Source organism: Mirounga leonina, unplaced genomic scaffold (assembly GCF_011800145.1).
Source record: "Mirounga leonina isolate KUSES-001 unplaced genomic scaffold, KU_Mleo_1.0 Mir_101664, whole genome shotgun sequence".
NCBI lineage: Eukaryota > Metazoa > Chordata > Mammalia > Carnivora > Phocidae > Mirounga > Mirounga leonina.
The window spans coordinates 15,291,067-15,312,670 of NW_023270175.1; the positions used below are offsets into that span (position 1 = coordinate 15,291,067).

Here is a 21,604-nt window from a genome sequence, read left to right on the forward strand (position 1 = left end):
AGCCAGTGCCAATGGAATAGAGAAAGGAGGAATATGCCACAGAGGAAGAACAGAAAGAGGGAGGAAACTAAAATGAGTGTAAATCACATGTGAGGTCTAAAATAATCCTTGTCACAACCTTATGAAAATGAGTGTTATTAACCCAGGTTTAAGGTCAGGAAACTAAGGTTCAGAAAGGTGCAATAATTTGCCCAAATATAGACAGGTAATAAGGAGCAGAATTGAAACTCAAACCCACATCTGTTGGTTTCTACAATCAACACTCTTAATCACTCTTCCAACTTTCATGAAGAAGGCACAACACTGTACCACTAAAGGTACAGAACCACTTTGGGATTGAGGCTCATCCCACAGGCAGGGGAAGAGAGACTTTCTGGAGAAGAATCAGAATAAAAGATCTGCAAACTGAAGTACATCCAAGGACAAGTCTCTGGATAAGGAAGGAGAATATGGCAATTTAACAGCAGGAGTTTCAGAATGAAATTTTGATTTCTGGATCATAGCTTAAAAAGTATGGACTTTGGTTCCAGAATGATTATCTCTTATTAGTATTAAAAGGAATATACTTGTTCTCAAACCAGAAAGGGTTTAAATGGCAAATGGAGAGGGTGCCTGGGTGGCTCAGTCAGTTAAGCGTCTGACTCATGATTTTGGCTCAGGTCGTGATCTCAGGGTTGTGGGGTGGAGCCCTGCAGTTAGGCTCTGCGCTCAGTAGGGAGTCTACTTGAGGTACTCTTCCTCTGCCCCTCCTCCCACTTGCACATGAGCGCTCTCTCTTTCAAATAATTAATTAAATCTTCAAAAAAAAATAAATGGCAAATGGAGGAAGAGGGAGGGGAAGAATAGAAAGGATAATGCCTAATATTACTGAATGGATAACTGGTCACCATGCATGCCTTTGAGTATAATACACTCTTTCCAGAATGCCTGTTCCTCCATTTTTCACCTATTGCTGCCTCATGATTTTATTATTAATTTTATTTATTATTAGTAGTAAATTACTTTCAGGCCATTTTCTCAGAAAAATTTCTACTTTCCCATTTCCCTACCTCAACACTTCCTCAGGGTTAGATCTACCACCTCCAAGTGTTCCTACCTTGGAATTACTCAAAGTTAATAAAGCACTATGGTATTGTTATTTATTTCACTTTGCCTTCTTTACTACAGAAAGTGGTTGAATGTAAAGACCCTGGCCCTACAGCCTGGGTTCAAAATCTGACCAGGGTTTGCTACTTCTGACCTTGGAACTGTCGTGACTCTGAATTCTTCTCTTTGCCAGCATGTCAGTGCCACGCTCTTATATTGAAAATGTTGTTTATTGTACATTTTCTATGTGCCCAGCTCTGAGCAGACATTTTACAGGGATTATCTTATGCAGTTCTCAGAACAACCACACAAGGGATGATCTGTCATTTTCTCCACAGAACAGATGGGGAATTGAGGCCCGTGGAAGTTAAGTAATGTGTCCCAATTCACAACTATATGAAGTAGCTTAGTCCAGCGGTAATTTGAGCACATACGCTTATGCACATCACCCAGACTCTCCATCTCGATCTTGGCGATGTGTCCATCTTTCTCAGTTGCAAAAGACACTCCTTTCATCCCACCACAAAAAAAGATAATCCAAGAAAAGGCTTAGAGGTGGAGCTGGAAAGGCTGATCTCTGAGTAAGGGAGGACTCAGGGAAGGACATAATTCTGAATATACTGGGTAGTGGGGGAATTATTTCTATGAATGACACAAGGCAGGTAACAATCTGAAAGCTGTTCTGAAGATTTACCACAGGGCAGTCTTACAAAGCCTCATGGACATGGGCCATCACAACCTAAGGGAGGGAATGATTCTAATGATTGGAATTTGGTGGTTGCTAGAAATTGAATGTATCCCCCCAAGACCCACATGTTGAAACCTAATCTCCAGTGTGTTGGTATTTGGAGGTGGAGCCTTTAGGAGGTGGATAGGTCATGAGGGTGGAGATCTCCCTAATGGGACCTTATGAATGGAAAACCCCAGGGAGCTCCCTTGCTTTTTCTGCCATGTGAGGACACAGAGAAGATAGTTGTCTATGAACTAGGAAGTGGGCTCTCACCAGATGCCAGATTTGCCAGTGCCTTGATCTGAGTTTCCAGCCTCCAGAACTGTGAGAAATAAATGCTTACTGTTTAAAAAACCCAGTCTGTGGCGTTTTGTTACAGCAGCCCAATTGGACGAAGACAGTGGCAAAAGAGTATGTTCTATTTAAAATCATACTAAGAGAGGAAGCAAAATGATGTTATGTTTACCTGGGGAAAGCATGAACATAAGGGTAGAAACATCTTTAATTAGATGAAGACAAAAATAAGGACAAAAGTAGAGTTGTTTCTTGTGTATTACTGTTGTTATTATCATTTTAACATTCACCAAAGTGCTTACTCTGTGCCTGGCTGCTCTAAATACATTGCAGATATTAACTCCTTTAATTCTCACAACAGCCTTATGAATAGGTTGCTACTATCATCCTTATTTTCCAGATGAGAAGACTGAGGCTTGGCAGTGTTAACACAGTATGCCCAAGTTCATACAGCTAATAGATGGTGGATCAGGGAATCTCCAATAAGCCACTTGCCCAAGTGGAAGAAATGGATGCTCATTTCCAACATAGATAACGAAAGTGTCCTAAGAGTAAAGTGTAGCAAACATGAGTGATTTCACCTCCAAAGACATCTGCTAGATGTATCATTTAACTAAAGGCAAATATATGAAAGGTCTTTAACCTCCCTTGTTGAAACTCTACTTCCGAGAAGGTAGAGAATATAAGACTGGCTTCTCTCACCGACTAGAAAAGAGAAACTGGTGAGTTAAGGTGATAGGAACCTTTTGAGAAAACAACCACTGTAGCTTAGAGTCCATAAGTACATTATGAAGCAAAATCTTAGACTTTAGGAAAGCAGTTTTCTAAAGTGAAGACGGTGTGATTCCATGCCCTGAGACATTTAAAAAACAAGGAGATGGATTAAGAGTTGGAAAGGTTTGTTGCCTATTGAAACCAGCATGCCTGTACTGGGTGCTCTCCATTCAGTTTACATTTCTAAGGAACGTGGGACAAAAGAAAGAGATGAAAATCAAGGATAAATAAATTTAAGAGGGTGTGATGAAAATAATGCCAAGAAGGTTTATACCCCAAATGAGCCTGAAACTTGAAAAAAAAACCTGCTAAAGACGACATAAATTTTTTTTAGATATAGGTTTAGAACAAGAAGATCATGGATAGGATAGATGTACAACTCATGCAATGCTACTGGATAACCGAGATCAGGGAGGCCTTCTCAATGACTCACTTTCGTTGTGGAAAAGAATGATCAGAGACCGAAAAGGGTAAAGTAAACATCTGTAACCATAAATTGAAGCCTAAGATAGTCAAAGCATTCATGAGAAGGCGCTCAACTGTTCCAAATGAATTAAAATTCTGCCCCAGAGTGGTGACAAGTCTCACAGATTTCATAGTTGTTAAAGTTTCAGGACCGTGGTGTGATGATATGTGTCAGAGGACTGGAGACAGCATACTGGTTTTGGTTTTTAAAAGGAACAGGAAGTCCATGGGATCCTTAGACTAGATCAAGGGATATTATGTTGACTGAGTGCACAATTCTAGAACATGTTATTAAAAGGATGATCTGTAAGCACTTTTAAAAAAAGATAGTAACCATGAGAAGGCAGCACAAATTCTCTAAGAACCAGTCATGTTAAACAAATCTCATTTCACCTATTTTTACATGGCTATTGGATTGGCAGATCAGTAAAAATGTAGGCATACTGTATCTGGGTATCAGCAAGGCATTTGACAAGGTCTCTCATGATATACCTGTAAACAAGATGGAGAAATGTGGGTGGTATTCTAGTAAAAGAATGTTGCCTGATGGACAAGTGTCAACCCACAGGAAGGATTCCAGTGGCGTGCTACAGAGCTCCAACCTTGATCTTATCCTAAATAGCATTTTTATTAATGACTTACAAATAATAATAAAAAAAAAGAAATGAGGAGAGCATACCTAACAAAAGTACAGATGACACAGTTATGGGAGCAATACAATGCAAATACTTTGTATAGCAGAATTTGAATTCAACTACATCTCCACAGGCTAACAAGGTAAAATCAAATTAAGCCAAATCAAGGCTCTAAACATATCTCCACCTGTACCCCCCATCCCAAACACAGAGTTAAAAACCTCCAACTATAGGGGCGCCGGGGTGGCTCAGTCAGTTAAGCGTCTGCCTTCAGCTCAGGTCATGATCCTGGAGTCCCGGGATCGAGCCCCGTGTCAGGCTCCCTGCTCAGTGGAGAGCCTGCTTCTCCCTCTGCCCCTCACCAAGCTTGTTGCTCTCTCCCTCTCATTCTCTGTCAAATAAATAACAAAAATCTCCAACTATCTAATTTTAGAATAAAAGAAAGGTGGCTTAGCCTCAGAACTTGTTAAGTTTTAAGAGTTCAGTTACTAAGTGTTCTCAATGTATATCAGTAGTGTTATGTAGCCACCAAAAAAGCTTATATTGGAGTAGGCAGCATTAATGGAAATATTTAGTCAGAACAAAGGGGACAGGGGCAACTGGGTGGCTCAGTTGGTTAAGCATCTGCCTTCCACTCAGGTCATGATCCCAGGGATCGAGCCCTGCATTGGGCTTCCTGTTCATTGGGGAGCCTGCTTGTCCCTCTCCCTCTGCTCCCACCTCCCTGCTTGTGCTCTCTCTCTCTCTCTCTCTCATAAATAAATAAATAAATAAATAAATAAATAAATAAATAAATAAAATCTTTAAAAAAAAGAACAAAGGAGACAACCAATTGTCAGTCATAGCACAAATTTTGGAATAAGTCAATCATGGTGATTGCTGAGGGTTCCATCTAAGGTACATCAGCTCTGTTCCCAACCCTTGCTCAAGGGGCAGCCATAGGTGGCCACGCTGTAGGCTTTTTTTTTTTTTTTTAATCATATGGCCCTTTCTCTCCCCCTGGCCTCACCTGACTGAGAGAATACAGTTGTCCCCCCTTATCTGAGGGGGACACATTCCAAAATCCCCAGTGGATACCTGAAACCAGGAATAGTACTAAACGTTATATATACTGTTTTCCTATACATCCCTATGATAAAGTTTAATTTATACATCAGGCACAGTACGAGACTAACAACAATAACTGATTGTAAAATAGAACAATTATAACAACATATTATAATGAATGTTACGTGAATGTGGTCTCTTTCTCAAGATACCTGACTGTACTCACCCTTCTTCTTGTGATGAAGGGGGATGATAAAATGCCTATGTGATGAGATAAAGTGGGGGAATGACCTAGGCCTTGTGACACAGCATCAGGCTACTACTGACCTTCTGACGATAAGTCAGAAGGACGATCATCTGTTTCTAGACTACAGTTGACAGTGGGTAATTGAAACTACAGAAAGCAAAACCGCCAATAAGGCGGCGGGGGGACTACTTTATCTTGAAAAGATGTTCTCAATTATTTGAGGCAACCTGAATGAACTCTGCTCCCTGTGACCAGGGAGCCTAATAAAAACCCCCACCTGCATTCAGCCTTGGCTAAGACACTTCAAGAGCAGTGCAGTCAGCAGTTTAGAACTGTGTTCTAAAGAAAGAGACCAGGATGGAGGATTTGAAACCAGCTGATGTGAGGAACTGGGGAAGGAACTGGGGAAACATGCAGGTCAAAGAAGAACAGGATCAGGAAGAGTGAAGGGCTGTCAGGTGTGTGAGGGATTTTATTTATTCTGTGAGATCACAGAAGCAGATCTGGGAGAAATGGGCAGAGTTAAGAGGTAAGAGATTTGGGTTCAATAAGAATCCTCCGGTAGTTGCTCGAGATGGAATAGAATGCCTTTGGGATAAATCAATCACCTATTTTGGAGCTATTTAAGCAGAGGCAGGTGACCACTTAGTAAGGATAATAGTATTTTTTTAAATTTTTATTTTTTATAGCAGCATTACCTTTGAGTTGTATAACGCTTTGCAATGTACGAGGCACTTTCTGCCACACTAGCTCGATCATCTGTACAACATGTTGAGACAGGCATTTCCACATTCATTTTTACAGATGAGGAAGCTGAGGCTCATGACGATGTGCCAGGACGCCCCCAGAGTTACCTTTTACTGACTACATGTGAATCAAACATTTCAAAGGATATATATTTGGGAAATCCTAGCTCATCAAGCTGATAGGGTTTCTAGGTTTTTAAAAAATTCATCTTTGTGATACTGAATATATTCCCAAACGTACTAAAAAGGTACTCTCTGCACAATCTCACATGAAAACTTATGTTCTTCTCTGCGTCTTATGAAGCTGAGACCAATTAATACATTCCTTGCATGGATACAGAAGGTCCGTGGGTGCAGTTTGTACAAACACGCTTAGATGTACACTTCAAATAAGAATAGTTTTCTCTTTCCTTTTGCCTGAGCCCCATTCCCCACCCTCCTTCCAGATTTCCTGTTATTGGGCTTCTTAGAGGGAAGGAGTGTGTTTTGCTTGTCATGATCACTAGATAACCAGATTGCCCCACTGTTTCCTTAGCTCTCTATCACCAAGCGCCACAAAAGAATTAAAAGAGTGAGTAAATAAATTTTTTTTGAGTAAATAAATTTTAAAAAGGAGTGAGTAAATCACCAACATTCGCAAAAACTCCTTAAAGATACACATTGTTCTCTGCTTCTCTCACCTCATTCACCTCCCTCTTTCATTAAAAAAAAAAAAAAGAAATGATACACAAACACTATCACTCATACACTTCTAATTGGGTTATCTTCACCATCAGAACGGACTGCTATATTTTCTCTTGGGAGATAACAGAAATATCAGTTTATGAATCTATTTAATCTAGTAGTGATGGATGATATAGAGTTTCCTGGATTTGAGCCATAATGCTCTCAGTTTGTTGGTGGTGACATATACACTGATGCCATGCCTGGCATATAACTTAACCTGCTATGAAAAAAAACAAAAACAAACAAGCAGTCTTATAATGTGGGTTTATTAGTCCTCCCCTTTCCATTCCAATTCCCAGATATTGGGATGGAAATTGATCAGAGTTGACAGCACACATTGCTTATCAAGTGATATATTATACCCATTGTTTACATACAAATGTGTTCAGAAAAAGCTTTGGTAGTAGATCTAAATAAGGCAAGGGGAAGTCCTTGAACTTAAAAGATAACAAAATCATATGTTTTATTAGGTAATGTCTATGTTAATAGGAAGTTGTAATTTTTAATTTAAGAGGGAGTGTCTAGAAATGATGAATAATTTCTCATTTAATCGCCTCTAGTGCTAAAGTCTATTATGACCCGGAGACCTAGAACTGTAACTTTAATCCCATGACGAAGATTTAAAGAGTGAATCTTAAAACCTAAATATGTGAAGTGCCAGAAAATAGAGGCAAACTTTTTTGTCAAAAGACCAAACACCCTAGAGGCAGAATCGAGTTTTTAAAAGTACACACGGACCTCCAATCTATGAAGCGAATCCTTTTTAAAAATGTTTGAAGGCAACTTACTTTTTGAAAGAATCTTACAATAAAATCCAAATTGTCACTGTTCCTCCAATTGTGTTTGGATTTTCCTGTAATGTTGCAGTTTCCTAAAACAAGGGGCGAGTGCCTTTTACACGGAGGACACATTGATAGTTTAGATAATTGCTTCGTTTCATATGCTTTAGGGGGTGGCTGCCTGTGGGGTGTTTATGCACCTGTGGTTTCATCTTTCCACGTGAATCTGCTTTGGTCTGTGTCGGTGAGTGTGCCCGAGTCTAGATGTGTGCGCCTGTGTGCGCTCCTGTGCCCGCAGAGGGGTCTGCCTTCTGCCCAGGCATCTGGGTGTGCATCTCCGTGTGCATTCGTGTGTCTCTGCAGATGTCTACGGTGAAATGAGTTTCTGCACTCGGTGGAATCATCTTCTGCCAATATTTAAGTTATTGGGATCAATAATAGCTCAAGTACCTGGTCTCCAATGGTATGTTGCTATTCAAGACCCAGCTGTTATGCAGATGAACCGAGTCCTGTGTACTGGTTGGGGGAGCTGGAGCAGCTGGGCTGGGCTGGCTGCGGGTAGTCATTGATCTCTGAAGAGAGTCGGCTGCAGGGGGTGGTTTCCTGGCACAGGTGCACGCATGCGGAGGCGGCGGCGGCGGCGGGAGGGGTCTGAAGGTGAACTGGTTGTGTGGGCTGCTCTGCATGTCTAAAGAGGAGAGAAGAAAAACACCAAATAGAGACTTACTCTCCCACTTGGCAGTCAGGAAAACACAGCTTGTCAGACTGAGGATTTCAGAAGAATATAACCTGTGGGGTGGGGGCAGAGCTTTAAGTTCAGTCTATCTATAAAAATGTCACTTAACTTACAAAAACACGTGCAGCACGCTTACGAAATGTAAAACATTCACAGTTGCGGGGCGCCTGGGTGGCTCAGCCATTAAGCGTCTGCCTTCGGCTCAGGTCATGATCCCGGGGTCCTGGGATCGAGCCCCACATACGGCTCCCTGCTCAGCGGGGAGCCTGCTTCTCCCTATCTCACTCCCCCTGCTTGTGTTCCCTCTCTCGCTGTGTCTCTCTCTGTCAAATAAATAAATAAAATCTTAAAAAAAAAAAATTCACAGTTGCATTTACATGTAAATTCTTCAGGGCTATAGCAGCTAAAAAGTAAATGAGGCTGCCTCACACAATTTGTCATAGTTTCTGCTACCGAACAAATAAATCATCAACAAGACACTAAGTTACAGAACAGAAGTGAGCAGATTTCCATCAGTTGCAAAAGTCTCACTTCGGAAAATACCAGTGAAAGGCACAAATTTGTTGCAAGAAAAATCATTCGACACTTCAAATAAAAGTTTAAGGCCACCTTCTGGCTTACCTCAGGAAAGGATGCTAGCCTGCCTACACAGGAGCAAATCCATACTCCAGAAAAACAGCTCCCTGAGTATGGAACTCAACTGCACGAAACTCATCTCTTTGCCAGCACCCCCCCCCCCGCCCCCAAATAAGAGTGCTGCTTGGAAAAGGAGTTTGTTCAGGTTATTATATATATTTCCATGGCCATGCAACACACAGTCTGCGCCCCTCCCCCACCCGCCACACCTTTCTGGGAGCTCTACCATATTAGCCGCAGCTTTGGTGGAAGGGAAACCCTTTTTTTCTCTGCCTGTTTGCAGTGGCGGCAGCCTGGGACAGCGGTCCTCAGACTTCTGTTGTCGCTATTGTTTGGTATTTTCCCACTGTTTTCCTGGCAAGCACATGTATAGACAAAGAGTTAGAATTTGGCCCACGAGAAATGCCCCAATTAAACCCCTTTGAAAAGGAATTACTATTGTAGCTGATAGCCACCTCTCTTCCACAGGAGAAACATAATAGATGTCAAGTGATCTCTTGTAACACCAGCACGTTCTGGATAAACTTTGTAGACAGCATGGCTTTGTCCCACCTCCCAAATGACTGAGAGTTAAAAAGCAGAAAAATGCCAGAGGCTTTCCATGCCTAGCAAAAGGGCTCAGCTGGTTTGTGCTGAGACTCACTTTGCAGTGGCTGATCACATGGAAAAAAATAACTTCTTTCCATCCCTCTACCTCCAACTTGAATTTCGAAGACACTGGCATGGTTTTCATATTTTAAAATGATACCGGTGCCCCAAGAGCATGACAAATTCTTGGCTATGTTTTCTCCTATAGATGGCTCTCCCTTTAAATAAACTTGCTATATGAAAAAGGAAGTTGTACAAAAGATAGATAGGGAAAGGAGTAGTGATAATTCATTTTGATACAAAATATTCCTTTAGATAATCAGCTACCCTTGGTTATTTAAAAGGAACTAAAATGCTTCATGAATTTTCGAAATCAACCCATTATTCCAGGCCCAGCCCAAATCCCATATCCACTAAAAATATCATCACAAGCACTTAACATCTCATTAATTTTTTTAAACCTCAGGGCTCATATTCATAACCATAACTAGAAGCATGCTTTCCATCTTTGGACTCAGAAAAGCACTGAATGCTGGAACCCAAAAGACCTTGAAAATCCTTTCATTTTGCAGATGAGAAAACTGATGTCCAGAGAACAGCTTGTCCAGGGACACTGGGCATGGCCCAAACTAGAACCCACATCTTCTGACTCTCTGGCCAATGCTCCACTCACTACATTGTAGACCTTTGTAATACAAGCTCTCTTTACCTCCTTAAGATTTAGAGACACAGAACCCTCCACATCTTCTGGATTTTTCACTTATGACATACCACCTTCCATTGTGGTTATTTGTTTATATGTCTGCTTCCCTCCTTAGATCTTATCTCCTTAAGCATCGAAAAGGAAGGTGGTTTGGTGTAATAGTATGCAGTGCAGCATCGTGGAAAGAGCATAGAATTTGGGGGTAACGGCAAACCTGGGTTTGGATTCTGCCTCTCCTCATTTGTAAAATGGAGATAATAATCCTTTCTCTTAGCAATTAAATTTAATTCATATAAAATGTGCTTGGACATAGTATGTCAGTGACTACGCATTTATTAAATGTAGTAGAAGGACGAAACTTTCAGACTGGAAATGACCATAGGGATCACCTAGTTCAGGTCTCCTTCCTCCCCTCTCCATTTTACAGATGAGGAACCCAAGGCTCAGAGAGGTAAAGTGACTTGTTCAAAGTCATTCAACTTGTATGAATTTGTCTGCTTATGTCTGATGATTCCCACCCAGCCCAGCACTTTTTTTCCATATGCTATTTTGGAAAATAAATATGACTGTCTTCTCTGACTTTACCATTTACTATTTTTATCATAACTTTGGCCCCTGAGTTTGCAATATTATAGTATTCTCTTGTTATCCCATGTTTTTGTCTTATCTACCAAAATGGACTGCATATTTCTTAGAGCAAGATCATCTTCTACTTTTCTTGCATGTCACATGAGCACAGTGCTAGGTACAGAGTAAAATCCCTAAGAGCTTTTATTTCACTGCCCCATCGGACCTAGAGAACCACTCTCAGCATCCCCTGGGCTCTTTCATTCTGATGTGGTCACTGGGTATCTATTTGACAGTTCACAAAGCAGTAGGTTTCCCCCTTGGAGGTCCTAGTGAAATCTCTCCCACAGCCATGGGGAAGGACAATGATACCCCAAAAAGGTGCTTAAAATCACGTCCCTCTAAGACATGAAAAGAGCAGCAGTGACACACTCTACAGACTTGCCATCTAAATCCATGAACTTAATGATGCAAGCAAGGGAAACAAAGGGTGGGAGTCCAGAGCTAGAAGAAGAAAAAGAATCTAGTTTAGGTGTTGTGTCCAGAACACCTCCAAATGACACGTGACATCTATTAGCTTAATCAGTAGGTGTTTGTGTCAGTATAGTTGTTCAAAAGACAGAAAGTCTCTATTCAGTACAATTGTTCAAAAGAAGAATCACTCATTATCATCTGGATTTATTGCTTGCTGGATTTCCTCAAAATTTTTGCAACTTCCTTATTATGAAACATGATAAAAATTCTACTTCATTGAAAAGTACAATCATGGTATTATTGTAACATTATATCACTTCTGCTGCAGGTAGAACTGTTCTGTATAGTTATTGTGATTATATGTGTATGTGTGTTTTGTTGATTTATATCTATTTTATTGTATATTTTTATTTCCACATTTTAAATATGCCAGGTTTCCCTACTTGTTAATATTGTCTTTAAAAGCTTTTATAATATTGGATTGTTGAATTGAGTGGAATACATCCAGACCTTAAACCCTTATGAAATGCAAATGATCTCAGCTTCATTCTTTTTTTCACCTCAGGAAAAAGATGTGGAATGCACTTGTTCTCTTCCAAATGAAATAATTTAATCCTTGGGCTCCATGAAATGGGATTTCCCAACATTAAACACTAATGAAAAATACATTAGGGTTCAGTGTCAGTAGCTCTAGAACACCAGTTCCAAGGGGTGAAGAGTCACATGCATTCACTTCCAAATGTATCTGGCAGCCACGCATTTTCTGTGCCCAAGAGAGAGACGCAAGGGAAGGGGGGGGGTGTAGTGATTATGCAAATGTGGATATCTGGACATACTTATAAAGTTTTATGAAAGAAAATTAAGATTTCAGATGGAAGGTCTAATTCACATAATATACTTGGGTAGGATCCAGTTTCAGGTTTGAGGTCCTAAAGTAACTTGGACAGGGGAGGAAAATTCCTCCAAATTGTATATCTAAAGCATTTTAGGCATGGCAGAACTGTTAACAGAGGTATATGCCTTCAGAAACAACATTGCCATTGTCTCCAAAACGGAAGCGGGAAAAGAAAGTGGTCATGCCTAGTTGGGTTTTTTGTTTTGTCTTTTTTTAGCTCGAGAAACTTTTCACCAGAAATTAGAATACCTCTACTCAGAAACACTGTGTGGGAACTTATTGAAGGGTCCATTAGGGTGTTGTGCCCCTTATGCTTCATTAACACAGTCCATTGGGCTATAAGGCGACAGTTGCATTTCTAACATTCACTGCCCTATGCAAAATCACGCACTGGAAAAGGACTTACGGGGAAAGGGGGTTTGGGGCACAAGACCTGAAGTTTGCTTGTGCAAGTGAGTGTCAGATGGGTTGCAACTTATGAGTTACTGTGGAGTGATGGAACGAGGGTTTTCCGAGTCACACAGAAAGATCTAACCCCAGATGTGGATGGGCAAGGTTCCTAACACAGGGCGGTGAACTAAGACAGCTGGGGGATGTTTCAGGTATATGCACATGTGTATTTTGTATATTCCTACATGGTTCATTCTGCTGGGTGCAGTTTTCTGCCTTCCCCTAGTATTTTTAACAGATGGAATCACATGTATGCAGACATGAAATTTGTCTTATGTTCAAACTGTTCTCAAAGATACCAAAAGCACGAGAACAAATTAATGTTTTCAAAACAAGCGTTGTAGCAGAACTGACTGTACATGCAAAATAATTTTTCTGTTAAATGTTAAAAATAAATACTGTCATTAATACAGCAATGCTAATGGATAATTCTTTTCTGAAAAATGTGACCAAAGTAGACACATGCCTAGTTTTCCCCAGATCCGTGTACTTAACCAATCAAACTTTTCTGTACTGATACTAGGACAATAACCTCCAAAATCTGTTTTTTTCCCCAAAGTTACTATGTAGTGTATGTTAACAAGAGGAGCACCTATATTCTCAGAGCTGTAGAAAAAGGTCACAGGGAGTCAAAAAACATGTCTGCCCTTCCTGGCCTTAAGTCTGTGTTTCATTGCCTCATTGGCCAAAGAGAAGATGGTGGAACAATACCTCGTCTGCAGCTCTGGAATCAAAAAATTCCTGAAAACCAAGATGTTTCTTTTTTTTTTTTTCCTCATTCATTTGGTAGCAAAACCTGATCTAAACTGAAATAAGGGTATTTATGGTCTTTATTTCATTTAGAGAATTTTTATATATTTAGCTGCAGAAATATTGATATATTATTAAAGAATGCTGGCCCACACCCCATACAATATATGCATGGCATTACCTGTGTAAAATCTGAAAAATTCTAAATTTTGAAACAAAAGGACCCCAAAGATTTTTGATGAAGGATTATGGGCTGTATTAGTATTTCACCGCCTCTCTGAACTCTTATGAGGTAATATTAATTAATGCTTATGAAGGCCTTGGTAATCTACATGAGCAAAGAACATCAGGGCACAAAGGGTTATTGCCATAACTACTTAAGTCAAGTCTCTCGAGGCCAATTATAAGCCTTTGGTTCCCTGGGTTGCTTTTTTGAGCTGTTCTCCCTCCTAGGCAGGAGAGGGGATAAAAAGAAAATGGTTTAAAATAAAAAGGAGAGGTTTATTATTAATATTAACTATTACTACTAATTCTAAATGTATATTGCTACTTTATAGTACTTTACTTGCCACAAGGAGCTTTCACAACCTGTGAAGAGGTGGTTTATAAATTCGCACATTATGGCTAATATCCATTAACTTTGATAGTGCTTGGTGATCACAAAATTAGTCTTAAGTGTATCTGGCTGTGGATGTTTCTGTTCTCAACCTTATAATTATTATTAGAGGCTCAAAGAATATGAAGGTAAGAAAATTGGTTTTCAAAGAAAATTGAGTAAATAGGTACACCTTGTCACTTTCCTGGCTCAAATAATACGGCTTTAATATTAATGTACCTGCAGCCTTCCATAAAAGCAGATTCATTAGTTAAATAAACCATTAGATTGAGAATGGAAATAAAGTCTATTAAATAGCTAATGTTTAATAGATATTTGTGTGTATGTATGGGCATGTGTATGAGCAAGACACAGACAAGAGAAAGGGACAGGAGGAGAGAGAAACAGAGAATTGGCATTTAAAGCACATGACAGCAGGAGAAGAATCACAGAAGATCTGGAGGAAGGCCAACAATAAATAATGTTTTCCAGTTTACATGGTTTCAGTCTGGTTCTAGATGACTGCATTATGCATGGTTCCAGAGCCCTGTGATGCTACATACTATCTTTGAGACTGTAAAGTATATTCTTTGAAGAATTTGAATGGTTTTCTTACCAAGACAGCAAGTAAGAGAGTACGCCCTATTAATTCTTGTCAGGTTGACCTTTGCTACAACCACTGGAAATAAAGGTCAACACTGAAGCACCTATAATCCTTTGACATGTTTGTGCTGAAACTCATATTTACACTTCAGTCTCTCCATAAACTGATGCTTATCTTCAAAGGATGTGTTGGTCTAACTCCAGAAAGTTTAAACTTCCTATTTTCTAGGTCTCATTAATTTCTTTTCCTGTTCTCCTGTGTGTTGTACAAGCATAACAACAGGCCAAATATCTACAAGGCAGCCCTCCCCCGACCCATTTCTTCCTGTTATAGGGGGAATCCAACTGTGCTCTGCACTGTATTGGCTTTACATAGTGCAATTAGCCAATCTTACGAATAATAGTCAATATTTCTGCCAATAAGTGGCTGGTTTGTTAACTCAATCAACTCTGACATAGATTAAGACAAACAAACTAGGACTTCACAATCAAAGAAAAAAAAAAAAGAAAGGACTGTGGCTAAATGCTGTTTTCCTTAAATTATTGAAGTAAATGTTCAAACTACCTCATTTTCTTGGTTGTGAAAATACAGGATGGATACATGTTTGCTTATAGTTTCAGAGCAGTTTGGCAAGGTTACAAAAAAAAGGAAAAGTGAAGTCAATACATTTGTTACCTATTCATTTTTCTAAATAGAATGGTAAAGAGCTCTACTTTACAGTACAATTTGGAAATTTAAATGTCAAATTCTAAATATTAATATATGGTATTAATTAACAATTGAAATTAGTGGTTGGCCAAAGCCTTCCATAAAAGCAGATTCATTAGTTTTCACTGTGGTCTTGAAGGAAACTCTATTATCCATTATGTACCAGGAAACAAGAAATAGATAATTGCCCTGTTTTATCTTATGCTGACAATGATGCTGTGGCTTCCATTATTAGGCAGTGAAGTATATCAAAAAGAAAATATAAAAAAGTAATGATCCTTAAAAGTTCATATTTACTTTATCCTCAAACTAAAGTCGTATGTAGGTATTTCGATTATTTTCAATCCCCAAGTTCATTATTTATTTGCAAGTAGGTAATGGAGGGTTATGAATTAATTGACAGTGAATCATTTAATAAATTAGCTAATAACAGATATTCTGGAATTTTACAAAGTTTTCACTTTGAGAGCTTTTTTTTTATTAGACTATTACAAATGGTCACCCTGTATTTGTTCAAAAAACAATGGATGAAAATCATTTTAATGTTATTTATGAAAATGAAACTCTGAATGTTTGGAACACAAATCAAGAAAACATTATGACTGTGTCTAAATCTCAAAGAAAAATATTTTCATACTACCATATGTTAAATAATGAGGGCAAGCTACATTAAGAGTAATAAAAAACAAGATATAAAAGACAAAACAATCCTACAAGATAAAAACAAAGCACGGAGGACTAGGGAAAGCTGGGGAGGTTTTAGCCCCACAACCCCAAACTTTATTTCAAATAAAGACCGAAGAAAAAGTACTGATTATTAATACCATCATCTAAGCAATACTGTCTGGCTATTTGGTGAGAAAGTTTCCACATACCCTGTAGTGCTTTTCCCCCAGCACAACTTTAGGAAAAAAGGAGACCTGTGGACACCCAGTGAGGTGGTGGAGATGAGTTCTAGCATCTGTACCTGGGGACTGAACAGGTACATAGCCCCCACCTGGGGTAGTGGGGGAGAGATAGCACTGTTACAACAGTATTCACAAGACCAGACAATTCTCACATTTCACCCATGTTTCGCCCGAATTCAGCAGGTCTCAGCTCTAGGATCCAAACATACCAGGGTTTGGCCATCAACTGTGATCCCATAAACCATTTTATTTTATATTATTTTATTTTATTATTTTTTAAAGATTTTACTTATTTTTTTATTTGACAGAGAGAGAGCGCGCGCGAGCACAAGCAGGGGGAGGTGCAGGCAGCAGGAGAGTGAGAAGCAGGCTCCCTGCTAAGCAGGGAGCCTGATGTGGGGCTTGATCCCAGGACCCCGGGATCATGACTTGAGCCAAAGGCAGCCGCTTAACCGACTGAGCCACCCAGGCGCCCCCCCAAACCATTTTATTCACTAGTTCCCACACCCACTTCCTGGTAAAATGATTATATGCATACCATGGGGATGATGAAAAATTTGTTTATTCCTTCCCCCCCCCCCCCCCCCCCACCGACCAAAGAAAAAGAAAACGGGGCAGGGTGGGGATTGGGAACAAAAATCTTGGTATTCTCACAGGAGTGTTACACACATGTACATGTTATTCAAATATGTTGGGGCCAAAAAAATTGAGAATTGTGATCTTGATGGCTGATGGTAGAATACTACTGGCTGCCATCAACCTTTTTGCCTGATCTTTAGGTTAGTGAGGGAGTCTCCTAAGAGGTATGAACTGGGACGTTATAGCTACGTAGAAAAGAGAGAGTAAGTTTTATTTCCCAGCTTGCAATCAAACTATGCATCTCCTTGTCTTATATCAGGATCTAGGTCTGAATCATCTTTATATCTCCCAAACACTTAGCCCATAATTTTAGTCAATACAAGTTTAAAATTTTGTTTATTTGTGAATTTAATTGGAATACATTCAAAGTTTTAGCTGGAATTCAATTAAGTTTATTTTATTAAAAAAAACAATTACAACAACTACAGTGTGAGAGAATGTTTTATGATGTCAAATATCTTATTTGACTGAATTCTTCCCATTCCTACCAGTTGTTTTGGCATTGTGTGGGCACAGCTTGTATCTGAAGCTTTCTGCCTGAAATGTTCATTGATTAATTCCCTCCTTATTACAAATTTTCATTTTCTTGTTTTTCAACATGTTATTTTAGTGAGATGCTAAATAGATTTGTTTGTTGGAGAGGTGCCAACATTAAGATATATTACTAAGCCTGCCTTATAAACTTTGCTTATGCTAAGCTATGCATATTTAACTCATTTCATTTTTCCTTCAAAATCTGATTCATTCCCTCAATTACATTACTGCTTATCTCCCTGGACTCCCTCCAATTTAACTAGGTCTTTATGGTTCCCCAAACAAAATGCAAGATTCTGGATGAACATCACCCAGAATACAAAAAAGTTATCTGACAAATTCTTTTGTAATGATGTCTTTTCACATGTAGCCTCAAATTACGTATAGGTTGCACTTGAGACTTCATTAACTGGAAGATGGCTAATGAAGTCACGAGAAGGCAGCTCAATTAGGAAATATGCTCATATATTGATATAGATGTGTTTGCTAGTGGATCAAGTAAAATGTCCATCAAAATGAGCAAATTAGTGGAATCTACTAATATAATGTTAGAGTAGATTGAATAAGTGGTGAATTCAGACAGGTTCCTCCCCACCCCACCATGTATAGATGCCGTATGAAAACTAAAAAGAATAAGCTTGTCTCAAGGGGAAGACAGTCAGCCGGCATAAACAGGAGAAAAAAATGAGAACATATGTTGAAGAAACTATGAATATGAGACTGTACTAATAAATATAAATGGTAATCCTAGAAATTAAGAAAATATTTCATAGGTAGTGACTGATAACTCTTTAACAAAGTATTTTAAGCAACCTAATTCTTAGTTAAGGTCATTTAAATAACTTTTTTCAAATGATTCTCGGGGAAAACATTTTATGTATGATAAAAGACCTGCTGAGAGGGACAGAGGATTAAACACACATGCTTTTAAGAAGCAGTTTTCAAAGAGACCTCTTGTAGGGCTTGAAATCAGTGAACGAGTGCATGGAAGCTCCTTCCTGTATATTAATACTTGGAGTCTACACCAGACCCAACCGAAGAGTGCGATCTGGGTTCATTGATGGGTGTGATTACAACCTGGACCTGATTCGAGTTTTCTTTCACTTTGATTTACTCACCAACTGCAAATAAGCACTGCAAAGGATACAAATAAAATGAGAATGCAGGCATGTGTATACATGGCTCCATTCTGCATTCCTTGTACTCCACAAAGGCAAGCCTTTATTTGGTAGTGCTGGTAGCCTGCACAGAGTGAGGTGTCTAACAGGGTGAAAGAACATATTACTATGAGACTGTGGTCTTTTGTACTCCCAGCCTCATTGGCATTTGGAAACAGCTTATGTAAAACATAATTCTGTTACTCAAGAAGTCCTATCATGCAGGCTTCATGTCCAGCTCCCCAATCTCCAAATTCTTGCTATGGCAGCACTAGGGCAAATTTTCCCTTATGTGTACACATAATACAGGGCCTAGGTGTTGCCCACATACTTTCCCTTACAGGACTTCCCTGGGCAAGTCTGGCCATAGTCTACCACGAGACCTTCTAGTAGTGGTCATCAAAAGTCAGCTGCAGGTCAAGGTATAGAGATATATTATTATCACTTGTAACTTTCCAAAGAAACGATGGAAAAGCCAAAGTAGAGAAGGGATTAAATCTAATTGTTATGGAACACGTTGTACTTAAAAGTAGAAGATAAAGAGGAGAGTGTCTTGGTTTCATTTGTTTACATTCAATAACATGAGTCAAGTAGAGTATTTTCTCGACTACCAATTTACTTGTTTAGAGGAACTCATCTCTGTGTGACTTCTTGAAATCTGCGAGTACATCATGACATTTCCAAATGACACAGTAGTTAAGTTACAGACATTAGGATCAGATCAGTCTGCATTTAAATAACAGCTCCGCTATGTACTATCAGTTTGATAGTGAGCAATCAAACCTTTTCAAGCCTCTGTTTCCTTATCTGTAAAATACGGATTCTAATAAATATCTTTTAATGTTTTTGTGTGAGTTAAATGATGTCACGTGTATAAAGCACTTACTAGAGAGTGTCTGGCACATAGTAACCACCAAGTAATATTATTAAATGAATGATTAATTATTGAACTCAGCAAAATTTATAAAATTCAGGTACCATCTAGTAAGCAACTTATGAGAAAACCTATCTGATTCTAACATATTTGATTATTTAAAACATCTCCATTATAGTTAAAAAACATTTCACAATTTTCACACGTTTCTTATTTTCTTCAAAATGTTCTAAGAAGCTATTATTGAAGTCATGAGTCAATATAAGAACAGTTGACTCCTTTCCTGTTCCTCCAAGCCACACCAAACCCTTTCTATTGATTAGCTTTCTTATTATGCTCTCAGTTCCTTTTACTTCAGATAACAGACTCTATTTCATGATTTTTATTTAAGTGCTCTGAGTGCATTCACTTGCATTTTCCCCTATACTAAATGATTTGGGGGTATACATGCATTTCTAAAGTACTTATTGCAGTAACACCTTGGGATTTTAACATTCAAGCAAAGGATATGAAAAAAAACCATTTTCATGAATACAACATTAGTGCTTTGTATTTAGGAAGCACCTTTCATCTGCATCTCTCAAAGACCTTCACAAATATTATCTGATGCTTTATTCACTGGGCGAAGCTGCAAGCAAAACTGCCTTTCAAAGAATTCCCTCAAAGTACATAAAGTCCCACGAGGGAAGGAGCATAGATAGCTGGATAAAGTGTCAGGAATATTCAGAGACATTTTAAAATAGTATATACCAAAATGTCACTGAACAAACTATGTCTGCTACTTAGAAGCATGGTGTTCCATAGGCATAGCATTCATGTTAAATAAATACACAGGAACTTTGTCATATTGGCACCAGGATCAACATCCACATTATAAGCTAATGATATTTCATCAATTATGTAACTATGTGTCAACCTAATTTGTGGTAGATGACTTGCCTTATACTATATCCAAATATATTTATTAAAGCATTGCATATTAATGATACTCTAGTATAGTATATGTAAAGAGCATGGACATCAGACCAGGGTTGTATGCTAAGTACTTAGCAGATTGCCTGGTAGATGTTATAAACTCGGTTAATATTAGTTACCAATATAATCATTATCGTAATTGTTTTCATGAATTTAGATTAGAAGACCGCTGTCTTTCAAAGAATTCAGTGTTGTTCCTGCTCCTACAGTATTGCCCCCCTTACTCATGGAGGATACTTTCCAAGACCCCCGATGGATGCCTGAAACCATGGGTAGTACTGAACCCTATATATACTATGTTTTTCCTATACATACATGCCTATGATAAAGCTTAGGTTATAAATTAGACACAGTAAGAGATTAACAACAAAAACAATAAAATAGAGCAATTATAAAAGTATACTATAATAAAAATTATGGGAATGTGGTCTCTCTCAAAATATCTTATTGTACTGTACTCACTCTTCATCGTGTGATGATGTGAGCTGATAAAATGCCTGTGTGATGAGAGGAAGTGAGGTGAGTGATGTGGGTATTGTGACGTAGCATTAGACTACTATTGACCTCCTGACAATATGTCAGAAAGAAGATCATCTGCTTCTGGACTGTGATTGACAAGGCTGGCTAAAACTGCAGAGAGCAAAACTGCAGATAAAGAAGAACTACTTTTTCTTTTTCTATGTCTTGTTAAGATATGTACCTGTGAAGTAAGATGAAAAGGAAAACACATCCCTTTTCTCTTTTAGGAGTAGCAGGTCGAGGTGGGGAAAGGCTTGGCTACTCAGATGTTAAGACCTCTTCTGACCTTCTGACTGAAATCATTTACACATGTCTTGTCACAGAGACTATGGCTACGGATTTGTCATTAAAACACACCATATCAGATTAGGGACTTTTTATAATCCAAAAGAAATAACTGACTTAGAAGAGTTTTAATCAATTGTATTGGTGCCACGGAAACAAAACATTTGCCGATACACACTCATTGTGAACATATTATCAGCTTCATTTACTGCTTCTTAGTGTTACCATTCTTGGATCTCTCTATTCTGTTACTGTACCTTCTTGCTCACATAATTAGTATGCTATGAAACTGGACTATCTGAAAAATGTTAAGAAAGTGGGATTTTGAAAATATTCTAAGGAGATGAATATTTTCTACTTTTTGGAAGAAAATGTGATGTTTTAAGGTCATACATTGTGCCCATTTTAGAGACGAAGAAGTGAAGAACTTATCCTAGTGCCTTGGGTCTATGGCATTGAATTGACTCTGTTTGCTGCC

General features: G+C 38.8%; 1 protein-coding gene across 1 annotated transcript in view; it reads right to left on the minus strand.

The window, feature by feature from the left end:
- The window catches only part of TENM1 (teneurin transmembrane protein 1), a 785,358-nt gene that overhangs the window by 324,092 nt on the left and 439,662 nt on the right, over positions 1–21,604 (minus strand). The window contains exon 6 of the mRNA XM_035008354.1: positions 7,980–8,217. Within this exon, the coding sequence (XP_034864245.1) occupies positions 7,980–8,217 (238 nt within the window). The remainder of the gene's footprint in view (positions 1–7,979; positions 8,218–21,604) is intronic.